The sequence below is a fragment of the Belonocnema kinseyi genome, chromosome 8, assembly GCF_010883055.1.
Source record: "Belonocnema kinseyi isolate 2016_QV_RU_SX_M_011 chromosome 8, B_treatae_v1, whole genome shotgun sequence".
Taxonomy (NCBI): domain Eukaryota; kingdom Metazoa; phylum Arthropoda; class Insecta; order Hymenoptera; family Cynipidae; genus Belonocnema; species Belonocnema kinseyi.
The window spans coordinates 76101348-76114782 of record NC_046664.1 but is presented as its reverse complement, the minus strand read 5'-3'; the positions used below and the strand labels follow the sequence as shown (position 1 = coordinate 76114782).

The window sequence follows — 13435 nt, the reverse complement described above, 5'->3', positions numbered from 1 at the left end:
TCTTTATATTTCAAAAACAAACTTTTGGTTAAAAAGTCAAGTATTTGGTGGAATATTGAATTCTTTCTTGAAAATTAATTTTTTTGTTGTTGAAAATTCATTTCTTTCCTACAAAATTTAACTATTTTGCTGGAAATTTTTTTTTTCTTTTGTTTGTTAAGAATTTAGTTTCTTACCTTAGAATGTAACTATTTTATTTTTAGTTAAAAATTTATATTCTTGAATGAAAATTAATCTTTTCTGGTTAAAAATTTTTGTGTTTTGTTTAAAAAAAAAGAATAATTTCATGGTTAAAAATGCAACTCTTGCGTTGAAAGTTGGCCTTTTTAAAAAAAAACATACATTTTACTAGTTGAAAAATATATAAGTAAATTTATTTTGCTGAAAATTTTGTGTTAAAATTTATATTCTGGGTTTAAATTTGATCTTTTCTAGCTAAAAATTCATGTATTTTGTTTAAATTAAATTTTCTCAGTTAAAAATCTAATTCTTTCGTTTCAAGTTGGGACTACTTTGTTAAAAATAAACTTTATTAGCAGAAAAATTAATCTTTTTGGTTGAAAATGTATCCTCCATAACTTGAAAATTCAACATTCAGGTGGAAAATTCAACTATTTTGTTGAAAATTAATCTTAAAAATTATTTTTTTTTGAAGATTCATCATTTTAATTCGAAATTTATGTCTTTGGTTGGAAATGGGACTATTTTTAATGTACCGACATGAATTTAAATTCGATTTACATTTTATAATATATTTTTAAAATTCAAAAATAAAAATCAATATTATTTTTTAAAAATAATTCACGGTTTACTGACTGAATGAGTACGAAATTACAGTGCTGTGGACGAATTTGGAGATATCGCTCCTCGAGTAGGTTTCATTCATTGGTTTAGTAAATCAGAATTCTTAGTCAAACGCTGGGATCCCAAGGAAGAAGAGCTCAGTTCAGAACGTAAATATCCATTCTTCACTTATCTACTGTTCTCTTTTTTCGTTTTATTTTTATTTTATCATTAATTTATTTATCAAATTTTATTCGCTTTTTTCTTTCTCATTAATTTTTATTTACTCTTTAAAAAAAAAACAGCTGTTCCAGAAGAAATCGTACAAAGATTGAAAGATAATCTTATGAATTTGGACAGATATTTAGGACCTTATCCTTATGACACCTGGAAACAGTGGCAAGAATTAACAAATAGAATTGATTCCACCATCATCGAGAGATGCGCGCCAGTCTGTGGGTGAGTTTTTTTTTATAAAGTAATTTTTGCAAAAACTTTCTCTTGAAGATTATTTTTTTAATTATAAATTTTATTATTCGGTTGAAAATTTAACGACTTCCGTAGAACTTTAACCTTTTGCTTAAAATTCATAAAATTGTTTGCTTGTAAGTCAACTGAAATATTTTTTAAATGAAGTTTTTATTTTTTTTCCTGAAAATTTGCCTTTTTGATTTAAAAGTGCATCCTTTTTATGAGAAATATCGAATCTTTTTTTCATAAAGATGCAACGGTTTTATTGAAAATTTAATCATTTCCTATAAAATTTACTTTTGGTTTTTTAAGAAAAAATGGAATAGTTTAATTTTGAATTGAAAAACTAATTTTCCGCACAGAAATATTAATTTTCAACCAACTAATTAAACTTTTTAAGTCACAGAGATAGATTTTTACAAAAAACTTAAATTTTTAACGAACAGAATTAAATTTCAACAAAGGAGTTGATTTTCATCCAAATTGTTGATTTATTCACCAAAATAATTTAATTTAAAACAAAATAGTTAAACTTACAACTAAAAAAAGTCATTTTTTAAACAAAAATGTGATAATTTTATTTTTAATTTAAATACTCACGAAAAGAGATGCATTTTGCACGAAAAAAAGATCAAATTTCTAATTTAAGAGATGAATTTTTTATCACAAGATATTTTTCACTGAAGAAAGAAAAAAAATCGGTTGAATTTTCTGCAAAAATGTTGACTTTTCCACTCGAAAATATGAAATCTCACAAAAATGTTTATTTCCAACAAAATAGTTCGATTCTTAAATAAAAGTAATAATTTTTTTTCTAATTTAGCAAATTTATTTTGCGCATAAAAAAACGTTTGCTTAAAAAAAAAAATTAATAAAAAAAAATTTCGAACACAGAGATAAATTTCAATTTCAAATGACGAATTCTCAATGAAAATAATACATTTTTAACAAAGTATTTCTGGTTTCAAGCAAGTAGTTGAATTTTTAAACAAACAGTTTGATGCTCAACGAAAAAATATAATATGATATTTCAATCAATAAATAGATTTATTTTAAATACAATTTTTTTTACAGAAAGTAGTTTAATTTTCAACTAAAAAGTATAATTTTTCAACCACAAATTAAATAATTTAATTTTGAATTTAAAAAATTCTTTTTTCCAACAAAAAAGTAAGTTTTTAAGAAAATTGTTAAACTTTAAACCACAGATATAAGTTTTTAAATAAAATGCTGAATCTTCGCAGCGAAAAGAATAAATTTTTAACAAATTCGAGTTTCAATCTTGTAGTTGGATTTTTAATTAAAAAAAATGATTGATTTTCGAGGAAAATGGTTAAAAAAGATCAAATTTCTATTAAACTGAAGAATTTTCAAAAAAAAAATGTTGAATTTTTAATGAAGTCCTTTTGGATTGAAAATTTATATTTTTTGTTGAAAATTCTGTTTCCGGTTTAGGAATTACTCAGTTTAGTTGAAAATTCATATTATTATTGGAAAATTGCATTATTTTGTGGAATATTCGTTCTTTTTTTTATTGAAATTAATTTTTTATTGAAAGTTTAACTTTTCTGCTTTTTTTAAATCTGATTTTTTTATTCTTAAATTCAACTATTTGTTTAAAAATTAATCTATTTCGTTGAAAATTCGTCTTTTTAAGTTCAAATATCAACTATTACATTTTTTGTTAAAAATAAACTTTTTTTAGGTTGAAAATTAATTTTTTTATTTATTTAACATTTAGCTATTTGGCCAGAAAAACCGTTCTTTTCAATCGATTCATATTTTATTGTTTTGAAATTCAAGAGTCTTCTGAAAAATTAATTTATTTTGTCGAAAATTCAACTGATTTGTTGAAAATTTAATTATTTGTCATAAAATTCAATTATTTTGTTGAATAGTCATATTTTTCTTCGAAATTTAACATATTTTTATGAAAATTCGTCGTTTTAGGTAGAAAGATAATCTTGTTGGTTAGAAATTTTATTTGTTTTGGGTAAAAATTCATTTTTTTTTTACTGAAAACTCTTCATTTATAGGAATTTTTTGTTTCTAAATTAGAAATTTCTCATTTTAGTTGAAAATTTATTTCTTTGTTGCAAAATTACAGTATTTAGAAAAATTTATTTATGTTCTGTTGACTTTATTTTTTTGTTTTTGAAAATTTGCCATTTTTTAATTAAATTAAAATTACCCTTTTTTGGAAAATTGAACCATTTTGTTAAAAAGTAATCTTTTTCCTTTGAAATGTATAAATTTATTATAAATTCGTCTTTTTGGAGAATAATAATCTTTTAGGTGTGAAATTTCCCCTTTTTTAGGTAAAAATGCAACTATTTCTTGAAATTTAACTTTGTTGTTAAAACATTATATTTTTGGCTTGAAAATTCAATTATTTTACGAAAAATTTATCTTTTGTCTTGAAACTTTAACAATTTGGATAAACTTTTTAGTCTTTTTTGACTAAAAATTGTTTATTTATTGAAAATTGTGTGTGTTTTTTAAATTTGTTATTCGTTTATTTGGTATTCCTCTATTTGGACAGAAAATTTAATTATTTTGTAGAAAATTGAACCATTTTGTTAGACAGCCATCTTTTTTATTTGAAATTATAAATTATTTAAAAATTCGTCTTTTTAGATAGAAAGCTAATCTTTTTGGATAGAAATTTCATCTGTTTTGGGTAAAAATAATCTTTTTCTACTAAAAATTCTTTATCTATTCAAAAATCGCTTCTTTTTTTTATTAGAAATTCCTCATTTTAGTTGAAAATTCATTTCTTTGTTGAAAAATTGCAGTATTTAAAAAAAAATTATTTATGTTCTGTTGACTTTATTTTTTGTTGTTGAAAATTTGCCATTTTTGAATTAAATTAAAATTATCCTTTTTAGAAAATTATCCTTTTTTAGAAAATTGAACCATTTTGTTAAAAAGTAATCTTTTTTCTTTGAAATTGATAAATTATTTATAAATTCGTCTTTTTGGTTAAAAATGCAACTATTTCTTGAAATTTAACTTTGTTCTTAAAACATTATATTTTTGGCTTGAAAATTCGATTATTTTACGAAAAATTTATCTTTTGTCTTGAAACTTCAACAATTTGGATAAACTTTTTAGTCTTTTTTGACTAAAAATTGTTTATTTATTAAAAATTGTGTTTTTTTTTAATTTGGTATTTGTCATTTTAGTTAAAAATTTATTTCTTTGTTTCATAAATTGACTATTTTGTTCCAAATTTTGCTTCTGTTTTTGGAAATTATTTTTTTTTTTTCTGAAAATTTACATCTTCCACTTTTGGTTAAAATTTGATCTTCTTATTTGTAAATTTAGCTATTAGTAGAAAATTGAACTATTTTGTTAGACAGTTATCTTTTTTCTTTGAAATTATAAATGATTTATAAATTCGTTTTTTTAGATAGAAAGCTAATCTTTTTGGTTAGAAATTTCATATGTTTTGCGTAAAAAAAGATTTTTTTTACTAAAAATTCTTTATCTATTCAAAAATCGCTTCTTTTTTTTATTAGAAATTCCTCAGTTTAATTGAAAATTAATTTCTTTGTTGAAAAATTTCAGTATTTAAAAAAAATTATTTATGTTCTGTTGACTTTACTTTTTTTGTTGAAAATTTGCCATTTTTGAATTAAATTAAAATTATCCTTTTTATAAAATTATCCTTTTTTAGAAAATTGAACCATTTTGTTAAAAAGTAATCTTTTTTCTTTGAAATGTATAAATTTATTATAAATTCGTCTTTTTGGAGAATAATAATTTTTTAGGTCTAAAATTTCCTCTTTTTTGGGTAAAAATGCAACTATTTCTTGAATTTTAACTTTGTTGTTAAAACATTATATTTTTGGCTTGAAAATTCAATTATTTTACGAAAAATTTATCTTTTGTCTTGAAACTTCAACAATTTGGAAAAAAGTTTTTAGTCTTTTTTGACTAAAAATTGTTTATTTACTGAAAATTGTGTTTTTTTTTTAAATTTGGTATTCGTCATTTTAGTTACAAATTTATTTCTTTGTTTCAAAAATTGACTATTTTGTTCCAAATTTGTTTCTGTTTTTTGAAAATATTTTTTTTGCTGAAAATTCGCATCTTCCACTTAATCTTCTTATTTGTAAATTTAACTATTTGTTTAAAAATTAATTTTTGTTGAAAATTCGTCATTTTTTAAATATAATTCCTCTCTTTTAAATATTCGTTGGACACTTATCTATTTGGACAGAAAATTTAATTATTTTGTAGAAAATTGAACCATTTTGTTAGAAGTCATCTTTTTTCTTTGAAATTATAAATGATTGATAAATTCATCTTTTTAGATAGAAAGCTAATCTTTTTGGTTAGAAATTTCATCTGTTTTGGGTAAAAATGATTTTTTTTACTAAAAATTCTTTATCTATTCAAAAATCGCTTCTTTTTTTTATTAGAAATTCCTCATTTTACTTGAAAATTAATTTTAGTTTTGAAAATTCATTGGACATTCTTGTATTTGGGCAGAAAATATAACTGTTTTCAATTCAAGTTTAATATTTTTTGTTGGGGAAGTCTACCATTTTATTAAAAATTCATATTTCTGCGTTAAAAATTCAACAAATTCGTTAAAAATGAAACTGATTTATTGAAAATTTAATTATTTTGTAGAATATTTAAATATTTTGTTAAAAAATTCATCTTTTCTCTTTGAAATTATTTATAAATTCGTCTTTTTGGGAGAAAAATAATCTTTTTGATTTGAAATTGCCTCTTTTTTGAGTAAAAATGCAACTATTTTTCGAAATTTAATTTAATTTAAAGCAACTGTTTGTTAAAAATTAATTTTTTTTTAATGAAAAATTCTTTACTTAATGAAACTTTTTTTTTTGTGTGGAAATTTCTCATTTTAGTTGAAAATTCATTTCTTTGTTGCAAAATTTACTATTATGTTAAAAATTTGTTTCTGTTTTGTTGAAATTTTTTTTTCTTAAAAGTTAACTTTCGATTTTTGGTTAAAATTTTTTATTTTAATTTGTAAATTTAACTATTTGTTTGAAAATTACTTATACATTCGTCTTTTTGGGAGAAAACTAATCTTTTTGTCTTTGAGTTTCTTCTGTTTTGGGTAAAAATGCAACTATTAAATGAAATTTAACTTTGTTGTTGAAAATTTAATTATTTTACGAAAAAAGTCGTCTTTTGCTTTGAAACTTCAACAATTTGGATAAACTTTTTATTATTTTTTCTTGTCTGAAAGTTCTTTATTTATTAGAAATTGGTTTGTTTTTTTTAATGGAAATTCCTCCTTTTAGTTGGAAATTCGTTATTTTGGTTATATAATTCCTCTCTTTTGAACATTCTTTGGACATTCGTCTATTTGGACAGAAAATTTCTCCTTTTGGAATGAAAATTTACCTTTTTTGTTGAAAATTCAACAGTGTTTTAAAAAATTTAATTATTGGGTTGAAAATTCAACTTTTTTTAATTGAAATTAAATCTTTTTTATTAGAAATCTCGACTATTTAATTGATAATTTAATTATTTTGTAAAAAAACTGAACTATTTTTTTGAAAGGTCATCTTTTTTATTTGAAATTTATAAATTCGTCTTTTTAAGTAGAAAAATAATCTTTTTGGTTAGAAATTTCATCTGTTTTGAGTAAAAATTCAATTGTTTGTTGAGAATTACGTTTTTTTTTTGTTGAAAATTCATATTTTTGGGTTCAAAATTCAATTATGTTACAAAATTTCGTCTTTTGCCTTGAAAGTTCGACAATTTGGATAAACTTTTTGTGGAGATTCCCAAAAAGAAGATTAAAAAAGATTTAATTTTCAGCCCAATCATTGAATTTTTTAGAAGACTGTTGAATTTTCAGCAAGAAAAGTAAATTTTCATTCAAAAAAGAGGATTTGTGTAATCAAAATGACGAATTTTGAACAAAATACATTAATTTTTAAACAAATAGGTAAATTTACGACTAAAAGGAGGAATTTCCACTTAAAAAAAAAACAATTTTCAATAAAAAAAGAATTTTCAGTCAAAAAAGAAGAAAAATTTCATTCAAATTGTTGAACTTTCAAGACAAAAGACAAATTTTTTGTGAAGTAATTGAATTTTTAACAAATAAAAAATTAATATTCAACAAATAAAAATTAATCTTTAGCAAACAGTGGCATTTTTATTCAAAACAGATGAAATTTTTAACCAAAAAGATTTTTTTTCTCTCTAAAAAGACGAATTTTCATTAATTTTTGAAAAAAAAAGATGAATTGTGAACGAAATACATTAATTTTTAAACAAATAGTTGAATTTACGATTAAGAAGATCAAATTAAAAAAAAAAACAGACGAATGAAAAAATTAATTTCATCAAAAAAAGAACCGAAATTGTACAAAATAATTCAATTTTCCAATAATAATATGAATTCTAAACCAAACTAAGGAATTCCTTGACCGGAAACCGAATTTTCAACAAAAAATATAAATTTTCAATCCAAAAGGACTTCATTAAAAATTCAACATTTTTATTAAAAAATTCATCACTTTTAATAGAAATTTGACCTTTTTTCAACTCTTTCCCTCAAAGAATCAATCTTTTTTAATAAAAATTTTACTACATATTTAAACCCAAACTACTTTGTTAAAAATTTATTTTTTTCTGAAGATTTATCATTTCAGTTGAAGATTTATCTCTTCAGTTAAAAATTTAACTGAAGAATTTTCTATTTAAAAAAATAATTTTTAACAAACAGTTGCTTCAAATTAAATTAAATTTCAAGAAGTAGTTGCATTTTTACCCAAAAAAGTGGAAATTTTAAACCAAAAAGATTAGTTTTCTCCAAAAAAGACAAATTTATAAATAATTTATAAATTTCAAAGAGAAACGATGAACTTTTAACAAAATATTTCAATTTTCTACAAAATAATTAATTTTTTAACAAATCAATTTAATTTTTAACAAATTTGTTAAATTGTTAACGCAGAAAGATGAATTTTTAATAAAATGGTAGACTTCCCCCAAAAAAAGATTAAACTTTAATTGAAAACAGTTATATTTTCAACCTAATAATTAAATTTTTTAGAAAACTGTTGAATTTCCCATAAAAAAGGTATATTTTCTGTCCAAATAGACAAATGTCCAATGAATTTTCAAAACTAAAATTAGTTTTCAACTAAAATGAGGAATTTCTAATAAAAAAAAAGAAGCAATTTTTGAATAGATAAAGAATTTTTAGTAAAAAAAAAAAAGAATCATTTTTACGCAAAACAGATGAAATTTCTAACTAACAAGATTAGCTTTCTATCTAAAAAGACGAATTTATAAATAATTTATAATTTCAAAGAAAAAAGATGACTGTCTAACAAAATAGTTCGATTTTCTACAAATAGTTCAATTTATAAATAAGAAGATCAGATTTTAACCAAAAGTGGAAGATGTAAATTTTCAGAAAAAAAATAATTTAAAGAAACAGAAGCAAAACTTGGAACAAAATAGTGAATTTTTGAAACAAAGAAATAATATTTTAACTAAAATGACGAATATCAAATTTAAAAAAACACCATTTTCAATAAATAAACAATTCTTAGTCAAAAACGAATAAAAACTTTATCCAAATTGTTGAACTTTCATGACAAAAGACAAATTTTTCGTAAAATAATTGAATTTTCAAGCCAAAAATATAATGTTTTAACAACAAACTTAAATTTCGAGAAAGAGTTGCATTTTTACCCAAAAAAAGGAAATTTCACACCAAAAAGATTATTTTTCTCCAAAAAAGACGATTTTTTAAATAATTTATCAATTTCAAAGAAAAAAAATGACTTTTTAACAAAATGGTTCAATTTTCTACAAAATAATTAAATTTTCAACAAAAAAGGTTAATTATCTAAAAAAAGATAATTTTATTAAGAGAATAATTTTAATTTAATTGAAAAAAGGTACATTTTCAGAAAAAAAATGTCAAAAGAACATAAATAAATTTTTCTTAAATACTGCAATTTTGCAACAAAGAAATGAATTTTCAACTAAAATGAGGAATTTCTAATTTAGGAATTTTTGCCAAAAAAAAAATAAAATTTCTAACTAACAAGATTATCTTTCTACCTAAAAAGATGAATTTTCATAAAAATATGTTAAATTTCAAAGAAAAATATTAATTTTCAACAAAATAGTTGAATTTTATGACAAATAATTAAATTTTCAACAAATCAGTTGAATTTTTGATGAAATTGTTGAATTTTCGACAGACTAAATTAATTTTTCAGAAGACTCTTGAATTTCCAAACGATAAAATATGAATTGATTGAAAAAAAACGGTTTTTCTGGCCAAATAGCTGAATGTTAAACAAATAAAAAAATTAATTTTCAACCTAAAAAAAGTTAATTTTTAACAAAAAATGTAATAGTTGATATTTGAATTTAAAAAGACGAATTTTCAACGAAATAAATTAATTTTTAAACAAATAGTTGAATTTAAGAATAAAAAGATCAGATTAAAAAAAAGCAGAAAAATTAAACTTTCAATAAAAAATTAATTTCAATAAAAAAAGAACGAATATTCCGCAAAATAATGCAATTTTCCAATAATAATATGAATTTTCAACCAAACTAAGGAATTCCTCAACCGCAAACCGAATTTTCAACAAAAAAATATAAATTTTCAATCTAAAAGGACTTCATTAAAAATTCAACATTTTTGTTGAAAATTCATCAGTTTAATAGAAATTTGATCTTTTTTCAACTGGTTTTCTCAAAAATCAATCTTTTTTAAATTAAAATTCAACTACAAGATTTAAACCCGAACTACTTTGTTAAAAATTTATTTTTTTCTGAAAATTTATCATTTCAGTTGAAGATTTATCTCTTCGGTTAAAAATTTAACCATTTTGTTAAAAATTCTTTTTTTTTTTGGCTGGAAAATTAATTTTTTAATTTGAAAATTAAACTTCAATTTTTGGTTCAAAAATTATACTTTTTAATTGAAAATTTCACTACTTTGTTTAAAACAAATTTATTTTAAATAAAACTGTTTATTGATTGAAATATCATATTATTTTTTTTCGTTGAGAATCAAATTCAATTTAAAAAACAAAACAATTTTCAATAAATAAAGAATTTTAAGTCAAAAAAGAACAGAAAATTTATTAATATTATTGAACTTTTAAGGCTTTTAAGTTTTCTCCAAAAACAAAATTGTTCAATTTTTTAAATCTATTAAAAACTAAATAACTACTGTTTAATAAACAATTTTAACTAGAATTATTTTTTGAATTTAATCTTCAAAATTGTATGGGAATATGCTTTAAGTTTTTTTGTAATTAGTTTAAAAGATTATTAATACTTTACATTGTTAGAAAAATATAAGGGCACAATTATTTCAATGTTTCAATGGAAATAATTGTTTATTGCTTTTTATGTTATAAGCTGATTAATTAACTATTGACGTAATATATATTTTTTTTCAAACAAAAAAATGAATTAAAAAATATATATATGAATAACTAATTATTACCGGATTCTGTTAAAAGTTACATATTCTCGAAAAAGTTAAAAGCTTATTAATAAATAAAATTGAAGAAAAGAAAATTTCAAACAAAAATCAAATTAAAAATTATTTGAATATTCCAATGAAAATGATTGTTTTATTATTTTAATATTGCGAAGTGATTAATTCTTTTCACAATGTTAAATAATATAAAGACTAAATTTTAATTTTTTAAATTAAATAAATAAATCTACTCTTTTATTTTTTTAAATTTGTCTAATGTTGCAAAATCATTCCGAATAAAATTAAAAAAATTATGTTGACATATGTTTTAATTTTTTCTGGAATTAGTTTAAAGGGTTATTAATAATTAAAATTGTTATAAAAATATAAAGTAAAATTGAAAAGAATGCACCAATGAAAAAAATTATTGATGTTATTTATGTATCAAACTGATCAATTAATTATTATTAAATACTCAACTTTTTTCACAATATTAAGCTAGAATTTTGATACAAAAAGTTCGTTTTTATTATAAATATCTGCATTATAATCAGTTATAATTATTTAATTTTTTTGAATGTTTGCAAAAGTAACAAAATTAAAATATTTAGAAAATAAAAAGTAAAAATTATCCGAATACTTGCAAAATAATAGTTTCTTTTTTTCTTTTAAATAATTATATTACAATATTGATAATTTATTAATAACTAAAAATGTTATAAATTGAAGCTCAAATTTCAAAAAATGTATTAACTAAAATTTTAACAAATAAATAGTTATTAGAAAATTGGGTAAATTATAAAAACGACTACTAAAGTAAGCGCGCTCCTATAATATTAAGTAATTATTTTCTAGATACATACGATCGGCTTTGGAATTAGAAAACTGTGACGATAAATCGAGACCTAGAGGAGCGGAAACTAGTCGAAAAAGGAAAAGAGGAGCATGTCTGTCCGACGAGCAAAAAGAGCAAGAACTTTTGCCGGATTTGAAACCGAAAGCCGGCACAGAACTTCGATTAACTGAGTTGCCAAATTTGCATTATCCGGAAGGTTCAACGCCTGCCGAAATTACTAAACATTCTCTCGACTCTTCTTATACTTTGGATCTTCTATTGAGCAAATTAAAGCAGTGAGTTTTTTAATATTTTTCCCGAAAGGCTTTTATTATTTTTAGGAACTAAATTATTTTTTTATCTTGGATAAAATATTCTTTTTTCTCACTTTCACACGAAAATTTTTATGAATTAATTTATTAATTAAATAAAAAATAATTATAAAACAATATTACTGTGATTCAAGTTTTAAATTGTGGAGTTAAATTACTTTTTTTCGACATTTATCAATGGGGTCTGCGAAAATTTAAATTTAATAAATGAAAAATAGCTTTTTTTCTACAAATTATTAATAAAAGTATGTAGGTAATTAAAACAAAAAAAATTAATAGAGATAGTCATTCTGTTTTAAGAGAAAATTTTTTAGATTTTTATTACTGGTCACTTTTTCTTAGGCTTTTCGTACGTGTTTCAATAACATTATTATTTTTTTAATCAAAAATGGAATATTTACATTTTCTGTTTTAAGAAAATTAATATTGAACCAAAAATTAAATAGTAAAATTTTCTGTTGGGAAAATTAATTTTTAACCAAGAATAAAGTGAATTTTTTCCATGAATTTTCAGCTAAAAAATTACTTTTTAACCCAAAAAAGACGATTTTTTAAAAAAAATTTGAATATTTGATAATCCAACCAGAAAATATTTTAATTTTAAGTAAGAAATAGTTGAATTTAAATAATAAAAGGTGAATTTTAAATAAAATACTTAATTTTCAAGTTCAATACTTAATTTTTACAACAAAAAATAATCAAATTTCAATAAAAAAAATTTAATTTGTTGACAGAGATACCAAAATTTTCAACAAAAAATAATGAATTTTCCAAGAAGATTAATTTTATTCCAAAAAGTCGAGTTTTCAACTCAAAAAATATTTTAAAATTATATATATTTTTAAGAAAGTAGTTAAACTTTTATTTAAAGAAATTAATTTTTTACTAAATTAAATAAATTTGCGAACCAGAAGGATAATTGTAAAAAAATCAATTTTCAAATTAGTTGAATTTTCAACTAAAAAATATCAATTTATAAAATACTTAAATTTTCAATTAAATAGTTGAAGCTCTAACTAAAAAGGGTAAATTTTCTACTAAAAGAAAACAAATTTACAACAATATATACATTTTGAAAAAAAAAATTAATAAATAATAGGATTTTCAACTAAAAAACAAAAAATTCTCAACAAAAAATTAAATAGTAAAATTTTCTGTTGAGAAAATTAATTTTTAACCAAAAATAAAGCGAATTTTTTCAATAGAATAGGTGCATTTTCCGGCATAGAGAAAAAATTTCAACTAAAGTAATGAATTTTTAGCTAAAAAATTATTTTTCAACCAAAAAAAGACGAATTTTCCAGAAAAAATTGAATATTTGATATTCCAACCAAAAAATATTTTAATTCTAAATAAAAAACAGTTGAATATAAATAAAAAAAGACAAATTTTAAATAAAATACCTCATTTTGAGGTTCAAACATTAATTTTCAACAACAAAAAATAATCAAATTTAAATTTTTTGACAGATACCAAAATTTTTAACAAAAAATAATACATTTTTAAACAAGATTAATTTTATTCCAAAAAGTCGAGTTTTTAACTAAGAAATTA

General features: G+C 20.7%; 1 protein-coding gene across 1 annotated transcript in view; it reads left to right on the top strand.

Moving 5' to 3' along the window:
- LOC117178041 (protein AAR2 homolog) overlaps positions 1-13435 on the top strand; it is a 37311-nt gene that overhangs the window by 11626 nt on the left and 12250 nt on the right. Inside the window, exons 3-5 of the mRNA XM_033369244.1 lie at positions 838-953; positions 1089-1242; positions 11570-11845. Of these exons, the coding sequence (XP_033225135.1) occupies positions 838-953; positions 1089-1242; positions 11570-11845 (546 nt within the window). The remainder of the gene's footprint in view (positions 1-837; positions 954-1088; positions 1243-11569; positions 11846-13435) is intronic.